At 48.5% G+C, this 13,858-nt stretch overlaps 2 protein-coding genes and 1 non-coding gene across 4 annotated transcripts; 1 reads left to right on the top strand and 2 right to left on the bottom strand.

The window, feature by feature from the left end:
- Nucleotides 1–5,317: 5,317 nt before the first annotated feature.
- SPPG_09369 (uncharacterized protein) lies at nucleotides 5,318–9,485 on the top strand (the record flags this gene model as incomplete). The annotated part of the gene is made up of 4 exons (XM_016757529.1): nucleotides 5,318–5,331; nucleotides 5,609–6,382; nucleotides 6,478–6,877; nucleotides 6,951–9,485. 4 exons carry the CDS (start codon nucleotides 5,318–5,320, stop codon nucleotides 7,113–7,115), a joined length of 1,353 nt encoding a protein of 450 aa, XP_016606043.1. The 3' UTR covers nucleotides 7,116–9,485.
- A 566-nt stretch (nucleotides 9,486–10,051) lies between these two features.
- On the bottom strand, nucleotides 10,052–11,536 carry SPPG_09368. Of its 2 annotated transcripts, XM_016757528.1 has the most exons (3): nucleotides 11,405–11,536; nucleotides 10,358–11,341; nucleotides 10,052–10,207 (listed from the first exon to the last, which is right to left on the bottom strand). In XM_016757528.1, the coding sequence occupies exon 2, from the start codon at nucleotides 10,984–10,986 to the stop codon at nucleotides 10,591–10,593; it is 396 nt and encodes a 131-aa protein (XP_016606041.1). In that variant the 5' UTR covers nucleotides 10,987–11,341; nucleotides 11,405–11,536; the 3' UTR covers nucleotides 10,052–10,207; nucleotides 10,358–10,590. The 2 variants fall into 2 exon arrangements, with proteins under 2 accessions (XP_016606041.1, XP_016606042.1); XM_016757527.1 differs by having other exon boundaries at nucleotides 10,052–11,341.
- Nucleotides 11,537–11,968: 432 nt separating this feature from the next.
- On the bottom strand, nucleotides 11,969–12,039 carry SPPG_10148. The gene has a single exon. It is a non-coding gene; the product is annotated as a tRNA-Gly (tRNA).
- Nucleotides 12,040–13,858: the final 1,819 nt, after the last annotated feature.

Below are 13,858 nucleotides of genomic sequence, written 5' to 3'. Positions count from 1 at the left end.
CGATGTTCATAAATGTTGCCTAGCAACGTGTCACCTCTCACCTCGTGTCGAACATTGTCGTCGCAGAGCGACCGAAGGGATGTCGATTTCATGATGTACCGGAGATGATGGCAAAGTGGGACGCTTGATAAATCTTAAGAAATCCTGGGGGGCCCGAGTGCGTACCTAAAAGAATTTATAGCGGACTCGGCCATGAACCGTGAAAGTAGGATGTTTTCTTGTCATAGCTGACTCGTCCTGGTGTGATAGCTTTGTGCCAATTGCCAATAACGAAATGCTTGATGGAAAAGGAAATGTTAGTGGAAATATACCCTTCATTGTTTCAAGGCTGGAGTGACTCGTTACTTGTATTTTTCCCCCCCTTCTGTATTTTTGGGCAATATACAAAGAAACTACACAGATAGATACAATGGTATATAGTTGATACATTATCAAAACGTGATTGGAAACTTGCAAGATTTTGATATGCATCCACTTGCAGAGATCTTATCTATCATGAGCAAATGTTGCGACCAAAACTTGGGGTAATTACACTGGAGGTACTGGAAAACGATGAGATATGTAAAAACACGACAAAACCGCATGCTATTACCTCTTTCAGCGAAAAATACAAGCATTTTCGCAGGACCTACGATTCGTTTCGTTACATTTTGTGTGTGGTATATTGGCAAATTGATCGTGGTTCTTAACTATTACTGTATGCAAAAAGATGCACCGAAAAGAGAGTCACTGGACACAATAGGTCGAGGATTTAGCATTCTGTTTCGACCGTCGGCACGAAACGATGTATTCGAGCGAAATGGGCTTCCTCTTTTTGGTTTTGCCTTGGGGCGCTTTTTGAAGCGGATGAGATGGGACTGTTATAGTGGTTAATGCCATAATGTGCGAAACGGAAGCGTGCGGATTGGAAGCAATTATTCGACATTTCGTATGTTGTCGCATTTCCCTTCCTTTCCATTTTCCGCCCGTCTCCTTTGGTTTCTCCCCATCAATCCTTTCCCTCTCAGCCTTCTCCATTCCAATGTTTCTTCAGACGGATCCAGGTATCGAGTGAATGGACCGCCTAGGAACGTAAGAAGATAACAAGCATTCTCCTAGAGTATCGCCCACGCCCACACAGGTTAGACGTTGTCCAAATACGAGGACTCTCAACCAGTTGGTAACGTGAAATGAGTCACGATCATTACATAATCTTAAACCCATGTCCGACACCCGTCAGAACTGTCAAAACGACTGATATCCGAGTTGGACTTGTTAACAATATCTATCTTCTTGTAAGACAAATACATCAATTGTTTTGACAGTTCTGACGGGTGTTGGACATGGGTTAAATATTAGCAAGTCTAACCGTGTGACCCTAGAATCGGTTGCCAACCTTGTTGAACGAGACATTTGTGAGTACAGTAGAGAAAATGATGCCATATATCAATGAGGTATTTTCTCTCGTGTGCTCACAAAAAGGTCGTTCACAAAGTTGGCAGTCAGCCCACCGTAGGTCACTCGGGCAGGGACTTTACGACTTTGTGTTTGTTCCACCTGCTGCTGCTGCTCTTGCTCTCGCGACTCTTGTTATCCTTCTCTTTTTATACCAGAATTCCCTCCGTATAAAGCGGCTTTTCTCTTTCTTTTTTTCTTTGGCAGCGCTTTTACTCTTTTTACTTTTCTGGTTAATAGGGGAGCTGCCAAAGTAAACGGCTCCATGTAACGTATCCCCCATCCGTTTGTGGGAAATCAAACTTTTTTGCTCTTGGCTGTCCGCATGGGAGCGACGGTTTTTTGCACATGCCCACGTTTGTTCCATCGCATCGGAATTCTACGGGGTGGGCAGTGCAAAGTGGGCATTGCAATCAGCTGGTAGGTTTCATTGTCCTGAAGTATCAAGGGAATTACACAGCAGTGCATGATGCAAATATCGATAGGGACAAGGTGTGCAAGCCTTGGTGTCATTTCATGCAATGACATGTGGAGATTGAGAACGTTCTTCACAGACTTTAAGCCTCAATTTGATGCGTTTGGTCGCAACAACGCGGCTTTCAGTTCCCACCCGACGACTTGTTTTACGGTCTCAGTGCCATTTTGGACGTTGAGGGAAAACGTCTTCCCCCCAAATCTCCACACATGGGCTCCGCCCTCGATTTCATTTGTCAAATGACGCTCTGGCAAGAGGCTTTTTCATCCGTTCATCCGCAGGCATCAACTGTTTGCAAATCATATGTGCAGCGACAGATCGGCAGTCTCAGTGCAATTTGGACGTGGGGAATGGACGCTGTCTGCAACAGAACCCTCCGGTCATGGGCTCAGCGACCGTTTTTTCTATGAAAACCAGCACCTCTGTCGTTAACCCGGATGCCATAGAGAGCTTGATCAACACCATTCGAAAAGCCCAACTTGTTTGACTCTTTTCTGCCGTCCTGTCCCGACACACACAAACCATACTACAGAGACACCCACACCCACACCAACCGCACAAACATGGCCAGCCTTTTCGACCATCCCACAACACACCACACCCATCACTCGCACAACACCCATATCGCCGTCCGCCCCCTTTGACACCGCCCGCCCCCCTCCTCCCGGGCCCGAACGTAAACCCGAACGCTAATGTGCACACGACCCCAAACTGCTACACTCACTACCAAACCTCCGATGCAGACTAGGACCCGAACGCTGACCTTAACCTAAACGCGAACACCTCCGCGACCTGAAACTTTACCGTCAACCGGCGCCGGAGATCATAGCTGTCCGGTATGAATGTGAGTTCAAATTCTGTTGACATCAAATGTTCTTTCTCTCAACTCTGCGTGGTATTTTTAGGATCTGGGCGACAGTTGCGATCCACCAGCACCTTATCGGCGCAGACGCCGTACAAAGTCTCCACGGACAACTACGGGATTCCGGCAAGATACCCTTCCGCGTCGTGATTCATTGGACCAGCCCTGACCATTACCGACGAGCTTACAGCCACTTTGCTGTCAACAAGTATGGCCGCTCTGAACGCTTCTTCCGTGCTAAACCATGGATGTCTGAACCTCGACCAACTTCGTGTTAGTATTAGCGTTCGGGTTTAGATTAGGGTCAGCGTTCGGGTCCTAGTCTGCATCGGAGGTTTGGTAGTGAGTGTAGCAGTTTGGGGTCGTGTGCGGATTAGCGTTCGGGTCCTAGTCTGCATCGCATGTTTGGCATTAATATAATTATGACAACCGAGCGCTTAGGAACACATATATCTAAAACGCTCTTCTATGCATAGGATTTACTGTTGGTGCTACTGCCCTATGAGTGAATAGACCTGCTATTTCGCATTTTATCAGGCGAAGTGCATATTCTTTGGCAAAAGCGGCTTTCGTCCCAATGTTTGCAATATCAGCATGCATGAATTCATGAAGGTCCAATGAATCAAGTAGTTTCATGACACAGTTAAGAATCAAAGCTAGCGAAAAACGAGCTAGGTCGAAATGTCAATTTCGCTGGCACGAAGAAAGACGTTTAGCGGCCGTTTTGGGAAACGGGTGAGCCTGATTCTGGTTCTTATTTGTCCAGGTGCTGTCGCTACCGTTTGCTCTCTCGCGACCTGCTCTGTGTTGCTGCTGCTGCTTTTTTTAGGGAAAATGACAAGAATACACGCGATCCAGTCAACAATATGAACAAAACCTCCCATCTTATTGACAGAAATGGACAAACCGCAAGTGTTCCAGCTATTGTATCTCGCAGTCCATTTCATGCGTAATATAGTCTTAGCACATGTAAAAAGGGTTTAAATCAGTGAGTACCAAGAAAGGTAAATAGTTTGTAAATAGGAATAAACATTGTTTTTATTTAGTGATGAACAGAGTGAAGAACAATTGACAAAAACTTTAAAAACAGATTTAATGCTAAGAGCATCTATGTATCTTGAATGGAAATATCACACATAGCAATAGTCTGTGTCAAACGTTTAGTCGTTCTGCATGCGGACAACGTTCTTGCCACCCCCACATTCCCAGTTGTTCCCATCGCATGGAGGGGAGACAGTGCAATCAGCTGGCATATGTCGCTGCACTGCCCATCATCTTGAATATCAAGGGAATCGTTGGCAGGTAAATCATCTACCTGAAAGGCTTACGCCTCAGCGTCATTTGATGCTTTCAGTATATTTTGGACATGCAGCCCACACTTCATTTTTCCCAACTGACAGCTTGACACTTTTAGCGTCACTGCAATTTCGACGGTAAAAACGTCTGTCGAATCTTCACATGGTCCCGTCATTGATTTGATTTGGCAAAATGACATTGCCGACATGTGTGCAGCGGACAGGTGGGCAGTGTCAGGGCAATTGGAGTGGGTAGGAACGTCTCCCCATCTCCGCAAAGTTCCGTCAACTTGACGCTGATTTCACACAACTTTCCGGTGCTGGGCGCAGCGACCGTTTTTTCTATAAAGGTAGCACTTCTGTCCACATTCCCCCTCATCTGAACCATACAAGCATCCGCCTTCCCACGATATATCATACGCATTTCTCCTCATTCTGAACCTGTATAATGTTTCGTCCTCAACCAGATACATTCTTGAATCATTCGTGACCACTCCCCTCAGCACAATCCGAAGGTTTACCTCGTACAGCTACACTCAGCTAGGAACCCTGCTCTAGACGTGCTGCTGCGAGCTCAGTGTACCTGTACGGGTGCACCTTCCGATGATGTTGCTGCACACCATGGCGAGTTAATCGCTGTCCGGTATGAAAGTGACTTCAAATGCTTTTGATATTATATGCACATTCTCATCCCCATGTTGAATTTTCAGAATTCGGACCGCCATAGTCATCAACAAGGGTTAATGGATCCGGACGCAGTTTGGAGCTTCGTTGGACAACCCGCCCACGACCGGAACAACTCTTTTTCGAGCTGATCAACGTAAGGTATGAATAGTGCTTCAAATGCTTTTGACACCAAATGCACATTCTCATCTCCACATGGTATTTTCAGTATTTGGGCGACGGTAGCAATTCAGACTCGTTGGACAACCGTGCAGAGATGGAGTAACACTTCGAGATCATACACTGGTCCGCCCACGAACAGGTCAAAGCCCTTGAGAGAGCATTTGGCAGCGGCAGTTAACGGCAAACCGGTATGAATGTTACTTCAAATTCTTTTGATCTGAAGTGCGCATTCTCACCCCCTTTGGTATTTTCGGCATCTAGGCCACCGTCGTCTCATTTACAGGAAGTTAATCGAACCCGGATACAATTGCCATCAATTGTGGGACAGCGAACTGACGGGAAACACCTTTTCGAGTTATTATCCACTGGGCGACATGCGATGCATACAACAAGGAGTCTGTGTCAATGTTCCGTTTCTGGTAAGTCCAATACTAATGACGGATGATTGTTGAGCTGGTTCTCTGCTCGGCGGATGAGTGGCCTTTGGAGTAGGAGACAGGGATACACTCGCTGCCGCCGGCCCATCCCGTGTCGTTTGCTGCTTTACTGGGTTCATTAGGTCGACTCTTGGCTATACCAATCACAGTGATTGGTGGTCGTTGGGAATACTTGGTCTTGCGAGGATTCGGCTGGATGGACAAGAGACGGGTCTACCGTTGCTAGTGACTGATCATTTTGCTTCTGTCCATTTGGTAGGTCGTCAACAAGGTTGGCTCGCGAGGGATGCGTCAATACAGACGAAGACGACTGGGAATGGGTAGCATCGGCCGACGTTTCTCAAGAGGCGGCAAGGACACTTGCAAGATCACACCACGGCCCGGACGCCATACAAAGCTGGATCAACACCATTCGTAAAAACCATCATTCGAAAATACCATCAAGGAAGCATGCTATTGCATTAAGAAGCTTTCATGAGTTTTGGAATTCCAAGACGGACAAGTGGAAAAAGAAGGGTAAGAAGAAGAATAGAGCTGCGAATGGTGTGGATGAGCGCGCTTTGGCAGAGGAAATCGATACCCTGTCCATTGATCAGATCAAAAGTCCTCTTCCAGCACACTACACACAGCACACCGACACACGCAACACACAATACACCATTAACCCGGATGCCATACAGAGCTTGGTCAACGCCATTCGAAAAGCCCAACTGTTTGACTCTTTTCTGCCGTCCTCTCCCGACAGTCAAACTATACCGGAGAACACGCACATCGACTCCAACCGCACAAACATGGCCAGCCGTTTCGACCACCCGATCCCACACCCTCACGCACAAAACACACACACATGGCCAGTCGCATCAAAAACTTGGATTCGAAACAAGCTCGCCGAAGAAGAAACATTCTTCCACCCAAGCCTCCCCCCTCGCCTGCCGCCGCTCGCCCTGTCGTCGAATGTGCCCCTCCTCGCCTCGGTTGATTTAGACGAACCCTTCAAAGTCACCGATGAACTGCTCACCTACCTGCGAGCAAAGTGAACGGTACCCATTACCCACCGCAACTAATATCGGGGTTTGAGAGTCTGTTGGGCAGTGCGTATAATTCGTCTTCGGGGAGCTGAATACCTAGACATCTAGCGGCCCAACGACACTTTCACCGATACAATACCATTCCAGCTCAAGTGTACGAAGCTTTGGCCAGTATGCAACCGATCGGCTTGAAGACGATGATCTGTGTATCCCGGATTCAGCATCTAGCGGCCCAACGACACTTTCACCGATACAATACCGTTCCAGCTCAAGTGTACGAAGCTTTGGCCAGTATGCAACCGATCGGCTTCAAGACGATGATCTGTGTATCCCGGATTCAGTTTGATTTGCCTGCGTCGCGTTTTATCTTCCTCCCAATTTCTGTCTACGGTCGAGTCGGACTTTCACCTGGCATCCGCGAAACCGTATCGATTCTTTTCTGGTTTATCAGTTTTAAATTCCTTTTTGGGTTCTTCAAGAGAGACGTTGATTGCGGTAAGGTATGGATGGTACTCTAAATGCTATTGACCTCAAATGCGCATTCTCAAACCCTTTGGTATTTTCGGCATCTAGGCCACCGGCGTCGTCATTCACAGGAAGTTGACCGAACCCGGATGCTATGCAATGCCTTGTGGGACAGCAGCCCCGAACCGACGGGACAACACCCTTTCGAGTGATTATCCACTAGACGACATACGATGCATACAAAGCTTTCGACAGGAGATTCTGTGTCGGTAGTTACCGGCTCCCGGAAATATTTTACGGCCAAGCCTTGGGTGTCAATGGTTCCCTCCGTTTCTGGACGTGACTTACCGATTCTTTGAGGAATAAAACGGGTAGCATCGGCGGACGTCTCTCGAGAGGCGGCAAGGACACTTGCTGGACCCTACGCCTGGCCCAACGACGACATCAAGGCCCTCGCTTTCTATGTGTATAACATTGTGGTCGAACGGAAGTTGGCGGCGTCGGGACGGAACACTGGTCCGGTTATGCGCGGACACTTGAATACTACGGGAGTAGCGACAGGGGCGCCGGTCGGGACGAACTTCCTCAGTCATATTGACGAAAAAGACGAGCAGACGTGCGGCCTGGAGAACAACATGTACGGGCAAAGTAACGTGCGGCCTGGAGAACAACATGTGCGGGCAAAGTAAGCGAGGCACACCGCGGCCCAGATGCCATACAAGAGTGTGATCAACACTATTTGAGAGTCCAACTGATTGACTCCTTTGTGCCGTCCTCTTCGAACATACCGACACACGCACGACACACGCATACGTCAAGTTGCTACCAGACGGCATTTTCGGCAGCTGGTAGAGGTCGACCAAGATCGAATTCGTTGATTCCTTCAAAAGTGTAAGGGGTGAATAAACCAACTTACGTCACACCCGCACACCCACACAGTCATGGCACGAACGGCGACATTTGTCGATGCACGACCTCACGCTCGCGGCGGCGAGCGGACAGGGAAGGGAGCACCACTTGTCGTGAAAGAGATTAGTCGTGGCGCCCGGAGATCACGCAGGGTGCTTGTCTGCAAGGAAAGAATCGCAGTGAAGTAACTACAAATAGACTAAACGACGGCGACAGCAGAAGAACCGTAGTTTGAAGTAACTGAAGATTGTAGGAAACAATGGAATTCGCGCAGCGGGGACGAACGAGCTTGTCCAACTCTTCGCGTGTACGCTCGCGCTCGGCGCCGCACGTATGGCGGTGAAATGGCACATCCAAACCTGTGTGGCTATCCATGTTCCGTCCTATCCCGGGAGGCGATTTACTGGTGTTGCGAGAGATGAAGCGGGTAGCACTCACCAACATTGCGCGAGAAGCTACTCGGACGATGGCGAAGGCGAATCTCGGCGCTGTCCGTATGGTGGTGGAACGGCCTAAATTTTGCACTGGGAGTTATGGCCTCCCTTACAAGAAATCGCACCGGACTCTTATGCGAGTGGCAAGACCTTTGAGTTTGTAGAGGGTCGACTTGGCGAGATTGCGGAAGCAAATGGGTCTCAACGTATTTCCCGATCCCCGGAGGAGATATTCCGGTTCTACGATAAGTCAAACTAGTCGCATCAACGAGCGTCGCGCGGGAAGCCAGTCGAACCTTAGCCAGGACCAATCTCGGGGCCGCCCGTATGGCGGTCGAACGCCACGTCCAACAATACAACACAGTCGCAGTCCAAGTGTACGAGGCCCTTGCAAGCATGATGGAACTCCTGCCCGAGATCGAGGAAAAGTTGGCTGCAGCAGGGCGCAATACTGGACCGGCTATGCGTGGGTATTTGCATGTGACGGGAGGAGCGCATGGGGCACCAGTCGGGACCAACTTCCTTAGCCATCTCAATGAGCGTGACGAGCAAGCCTGTGGGTTGCAGAGCAATATGTACGGTCAAAGTAGGAGGGGTAAGATGAGAGGTTGTGGACCCTGTTGTGGTCCGGATCCGTCGAGAAACAATACGTTGGTATCTGCGAAGCGACGCCTTCCGACCAATCTCCCTCCTGGGACCGCAGCAGTGCGATAAAGGAGCCCCATCGCACGAGGTGGAACTAATTGGCCTGTTTGATGACCCCATTCAAAGACGATACGGCCAAGAACCATTCCCCACACGATTTGGTCACTATTGGACCATTGAAATGGGGTGTTGATCAACGGTAGCGGGCTTAACAACGATTCCAGTGGATGTCGGGAAAAGTCTCTTGCCCATTGTCGGTTCTGGTCCCCGAAGCGCTTGCCACAATGATGGAACTTTTTACCCGAGAACGAGTTAACCAGCTTGGAACTTTATGTACACGCAAGAGGCGGAACCCATTAACTTCCTCGTCGCACCCCCTTCCCCCCAGTGCAAATCGTTACGAAACTTGGATTCGCAATCCTGTTCGGCGAGTACGAAAGATACCTTTCGTCGCAGGCCTGCCGCACCTCGTCCTATCGTCGCAACACACGACACACACAACAGGGCGAGGCATCGTCGCATATGGATTCGTTAGACTTAGTGTAAACGAGTTCTTGTAAACAAATACGTCTTCTTCATAAAAAGTACTTATGGCATTTCTGATGGCATTGCAAATGGTTAAATAATATATAATTGTAGTGCGTCGAGTTAACTCCTCGTATCAGTGTCATTTTCAGTGGTATTCATGCCTTATGTAGATAGGGCGTGCCCTTAACTCACATAAACGCGGTAACAGAGGGAAGCACGGGTGCAGGACGTAGCATCCCTGTCGGTGGAGGTGCATGCACTAGGCACCGAAGCAAGGCAGAATGGCAGCGAGTATCTCGCTCGAGAATGCACGGCCAAGACGCTACACTAATGCTCTCCCCCCAGCCACCCTACCCGCAAGTCAAAGGCACTCAATGCAAATGTGGGAACAGAGTGGATGTGCAATGCGCAAAACGAGTTGAGAAGCGATTGTCCCTTTTCCGCGAGTGATGTCGTTACTTGTAAATGACTCTCAGCTGTCGTCTGATCGCAGCAAGGCTCCTAACCCGTCGTTATACGCGCAGTAGATACTCAGACGGTGTGCAGTTTAAGGACAACAGAAGGGAGGACAGGACAAGACAGCACAACCGATGTTATACATCAGCATCGTAGCCATAGATAAAGACCAAGCGAGATAAAACTATGGAATATCGTACGTATTCAGCGAAAGCCGTGGCAACCAAATACATCAAATACCGCGATAAAGTATAGTTTTTAGAACAGTTGGAGGAATTTTATTGTTTACAGCATATAACATCTTCTCTAAACTAAAGACCGTATACCAGACTTTACCGCGTTGTTCTCGGCGTGTCGTTATCGTGGTCGTGGTCGAATCTATCAAAAAGAAAGCTAAAAAAAGTGAGGGTGAGGAAAACACGCAAACATTTGAAACACGAAAAACGCATCCCAAATGGAACCGTCTGCGACCATGCAACAAGTTGCCTCCCGTGCCACGCAAGCCCCAGCAAGTCCCCACAGAGTGAAGACCCCGATAGATACCTGGTGTCACTATTGGCACAACCCAAACACAATACACTCAGAGCAGTACCCATCCGCCCATTCATCGACGACTCTGCGCGGTTCCGGCATAACAAGGCCCCAGCAAGTTCCCCCCCAAGCTGGGAACTCCGACGATACCCTGAGACACCTATTGACCGGGAAGGTGATCGCTCGGTGGACTACTCTTGGCAGGTCAAGACAAACCGTAAGATCCCGTAGGCTGCCGAACTCCCTCAGTAGACACCCAAGTGCCAAAGTCGGAATTGACAATACTGATAGAGTCCAACTGCTGTCCGGGACCGCAGCGAATGTCCCCCTGTGAAGGAAGCCTTGCTATGTTCTCCCGCCCTCACCTTAGAGTAAATGTTGAGACCTTCGCGGATCGCTTGGTGAGATGGGGGAGAAACGCGACACGAACCAGACGCACTTTTATAGCCGCGTTGAGTTGACTGCGCCATACTGGGAGAATGGAAAAATCGATGATTGGCTGGGCACCGAGCACGTGTAGCCATTGCTTGCGTCAGCTTATTCGTCAAAGTCCGCTGCGCAAGTGGAGGAATGCACAAGACTAGCAGTCGAAAGCCAACCACTTGCTCTGCGCACTTTGCCACATGATATTGGTCCACCATGCATACAATGTATCGGCATCAATTCGCCGGAAGGAGCATGATCAACTTGGTGTGATCGCCATTCAACCATCAATAGCTAGTGTAGAGGTGACAGAAACTGGCACTAGCTACTACACCAGGGAATAAACCGGCGACAACCGGTTCGGAAAAGTTAACTAACTACTAATAGGCAATTATACACGCAATACGTAACGATTGGTTCTAACCGGATAATTGCCCACCACCACACGCGTCCGGACCTACTAGGCCTTGATCTGGAACTCTTGATGGCATTGAAGCCAGACTCTTGCATCCAGGAGCAAATCGACTGGGCAGCGTCACAAGCCAGAGGATGTTCAGTGACAAGGCTTGGAGACTACAAAAAAATGCATGTCAGCGACAGAATAATATGAAAAGAGATGATGCCATTGGTACATACCAACCAAGCTCAACTAATGTGGCAGCATAATAGTAGTTTTTGTTATCGGATCCGATTGGTTGCCACTGGTTCTGATCACTGTTACTGTCGGGCGGTCGAGGTCCTCGACACCACCACATCAGCGTTCTCATGATTGACCGAGTCGCGATGAGGTTGTGTGGGTCGCTATGAGGTTGCAATGTGGGTCGCAATGAGCATTGCGCAGATGCTTGCGAGTCGAGGGATAAAGAGGAAACAGGGAAGAGGGAGCAGGTCCCCTTTTATAGACCTTCGGCATGCGCCTCACCGCAGTTTAAAAAAAAAACATTACAATACATGCCTCACCGCTTTGAGCAATAGATGGGGGTGCTGATTATGCGATATGATTAACCGGATTATCCGGATAATAATGGGTCTTAGTGCCATTTTCAATCGCCTCCACACTATGTACTGCAGCCATTTTAGAATTGCGGTTACTCCTCGGGGGTTTGTTTCATTTGCGAGCGAACGTTTGTAATTCTGGGTCAACCATGCAAAAAGTAATGCCAGCGCTCTCTCGCAAAAGTACCCGATGGGGACTGCCAGTGCATTGGCCGAGAATCGAACTCGGGTCTACCGCGTGGCAGGCGGTAATTATACCACTAAACCACCAATGCTTGTGCTGAGAATATGCAGAGTCTTCTCATAACAATAACAATTTAGAACAGTTGAGGGCTGAGGGGGATATGTATGTAAAAGACCCCCTTCCAACGTGAAGACGCAGCATGTTTAGGGCAAGTGGACTCCTGAAGGCGTTGGATTGGGGGACTACGTTCGTGTGATCCAGTTGAAATCGGCAAAATGGTTGGACAGTTTTAGAAACGGCCTAGTTACACCCGAAGATGGATGAGGATTTTAAGTGCCATGGAGAAAGATTGTACTGCGTCGAGTTAACTCCTCGTTTCAAAACCACAGTGTAAGATATGTTAATTACAGTAGTACTCGGATCGTTCCTATCGATTTTCGCGGTATCAAGTAGGCCCTTCGAGCTACCGGAGAGCGCCTCAGCTGTTGTTGGAGAGTCCCCAGACCCAAGGAAACTGGATATTTCCCAAAATAGAGAAACTCTGGTGATTCCCCAAAACCGAGGGCGTGCCAATTATCCTAAGAGTACGACCGCCTCATCTCGGGTCATGAACATTTGAGTGCCACTCGAGCGAACCAGATTGTCTATTTACGCCAGCGACTGGCCGAGGAGCGATGTCCCGGTACAAGGCGGGCAGTCTCAGGAACGACTAGACAATCTCTTGTTGGGATAGGTAATAGGGCCATATATGCTTTGGAGGCGGCGAAGGGTTGGTAAATGCAGTGTTGGGGCGTCAACAAGTATTGACCCCACTGAAGACAAAGGCATGATGAAGGTAAAATTTCTATATTCAGGTCGATTGGACATGTTTTAGGTAAGTTGATGTGAAAGGACTATCGTCTCTCTCTTCATCTCATTCTAAATCATGATGGGCCTTAATGTAATCAGCACTTTCCCCATCATCATGGGCAACATAGCCTCCGAAATCCTCATAACTATGGTAAGCATAACGCTAAATGATGTCCTCTCAATTCGTCATGAGTTCGCATAGCGAAACAAGGTGCCTGTAATTAATATAAGAACCACTGATTCATTTGGCCGACTCCTTTCAAGATCTGGGTCAATAGACATTTCCTCTCAATCAATGCCGCTCCAGAAAAAACTAATTGCAAAAACCCACAGACGACGTGAAGACGGTTCGGGCATATCTTCGTCTGAAACGGAGTGTCCCGTCACAGTTCGATCCTGGAATACCACAGCTTTTACTACAGGAGCTGTTCGCGAATCCATGTACCATCGAAACCATCTTCGCAGTGCTATAATTGAAGCACAGCTCCCCGACTATTTCCTGACGGTTCCACAGTACTTGACACAAATATCTTCCAAACTTAATCAGCCTACGCTATATATATCCGGTTTCTGCGGTGTCAACTACATCCATAGCACCCGGGAGACTAGTTGATGGAACGGCGAAACCTCGTACATGATTCTCATCGACTCGTACATGATCGGATCGAGCACGACATCACGCTGCTGAAGGTAATTCTGTAAACCATTGCCAGTTTCATCCTTTTTAATTAGCAGAAACGTAAGTATATCCTTTCAGTGACGATAGGGCCAATTGGCTTCGGATCCTCAAACATTATGCTGGGGTGATAGCCAGGTTTCCATGTTATCGACTTTAGTTGGTAACTGAAATCCCTTGCAAAAATCCCGAATCTAAAGCAGTGTATGGCGATATCCTTCAGTCAAACGATAGAAGTAGAACTTGAGTCGACTCTATTCACCGATAAACCGATGGCCAGAAAACTAACCATCAAGTAACCCAGTATACTCTTCAGGGCCGCAGAATGCAATATCTGGAACACATTTGTGACCTGCGCCATGACCGACAAAATATGTCCACCTCC

Source organism: Spizellomyces punctatus (assembly GCF_000182565.1).
Source record: "Spizellomyces punctatus DAOM BR117 chromosome Unknown supercont1.12, whole genome shotgun sequence".
NCBI lineage: Eukaryota > Fungi > Chytridiomycota > Chytridiomycetes > Spizellomycetales > Spizellomycetaceae > Spizellomyces > Spizellomyces punctatus.
The sequence above is the reverse complement of the archived record's forward strand: the minus strand, read 5'-3'. Positions and strand labels throughout refer to the sequence as shown.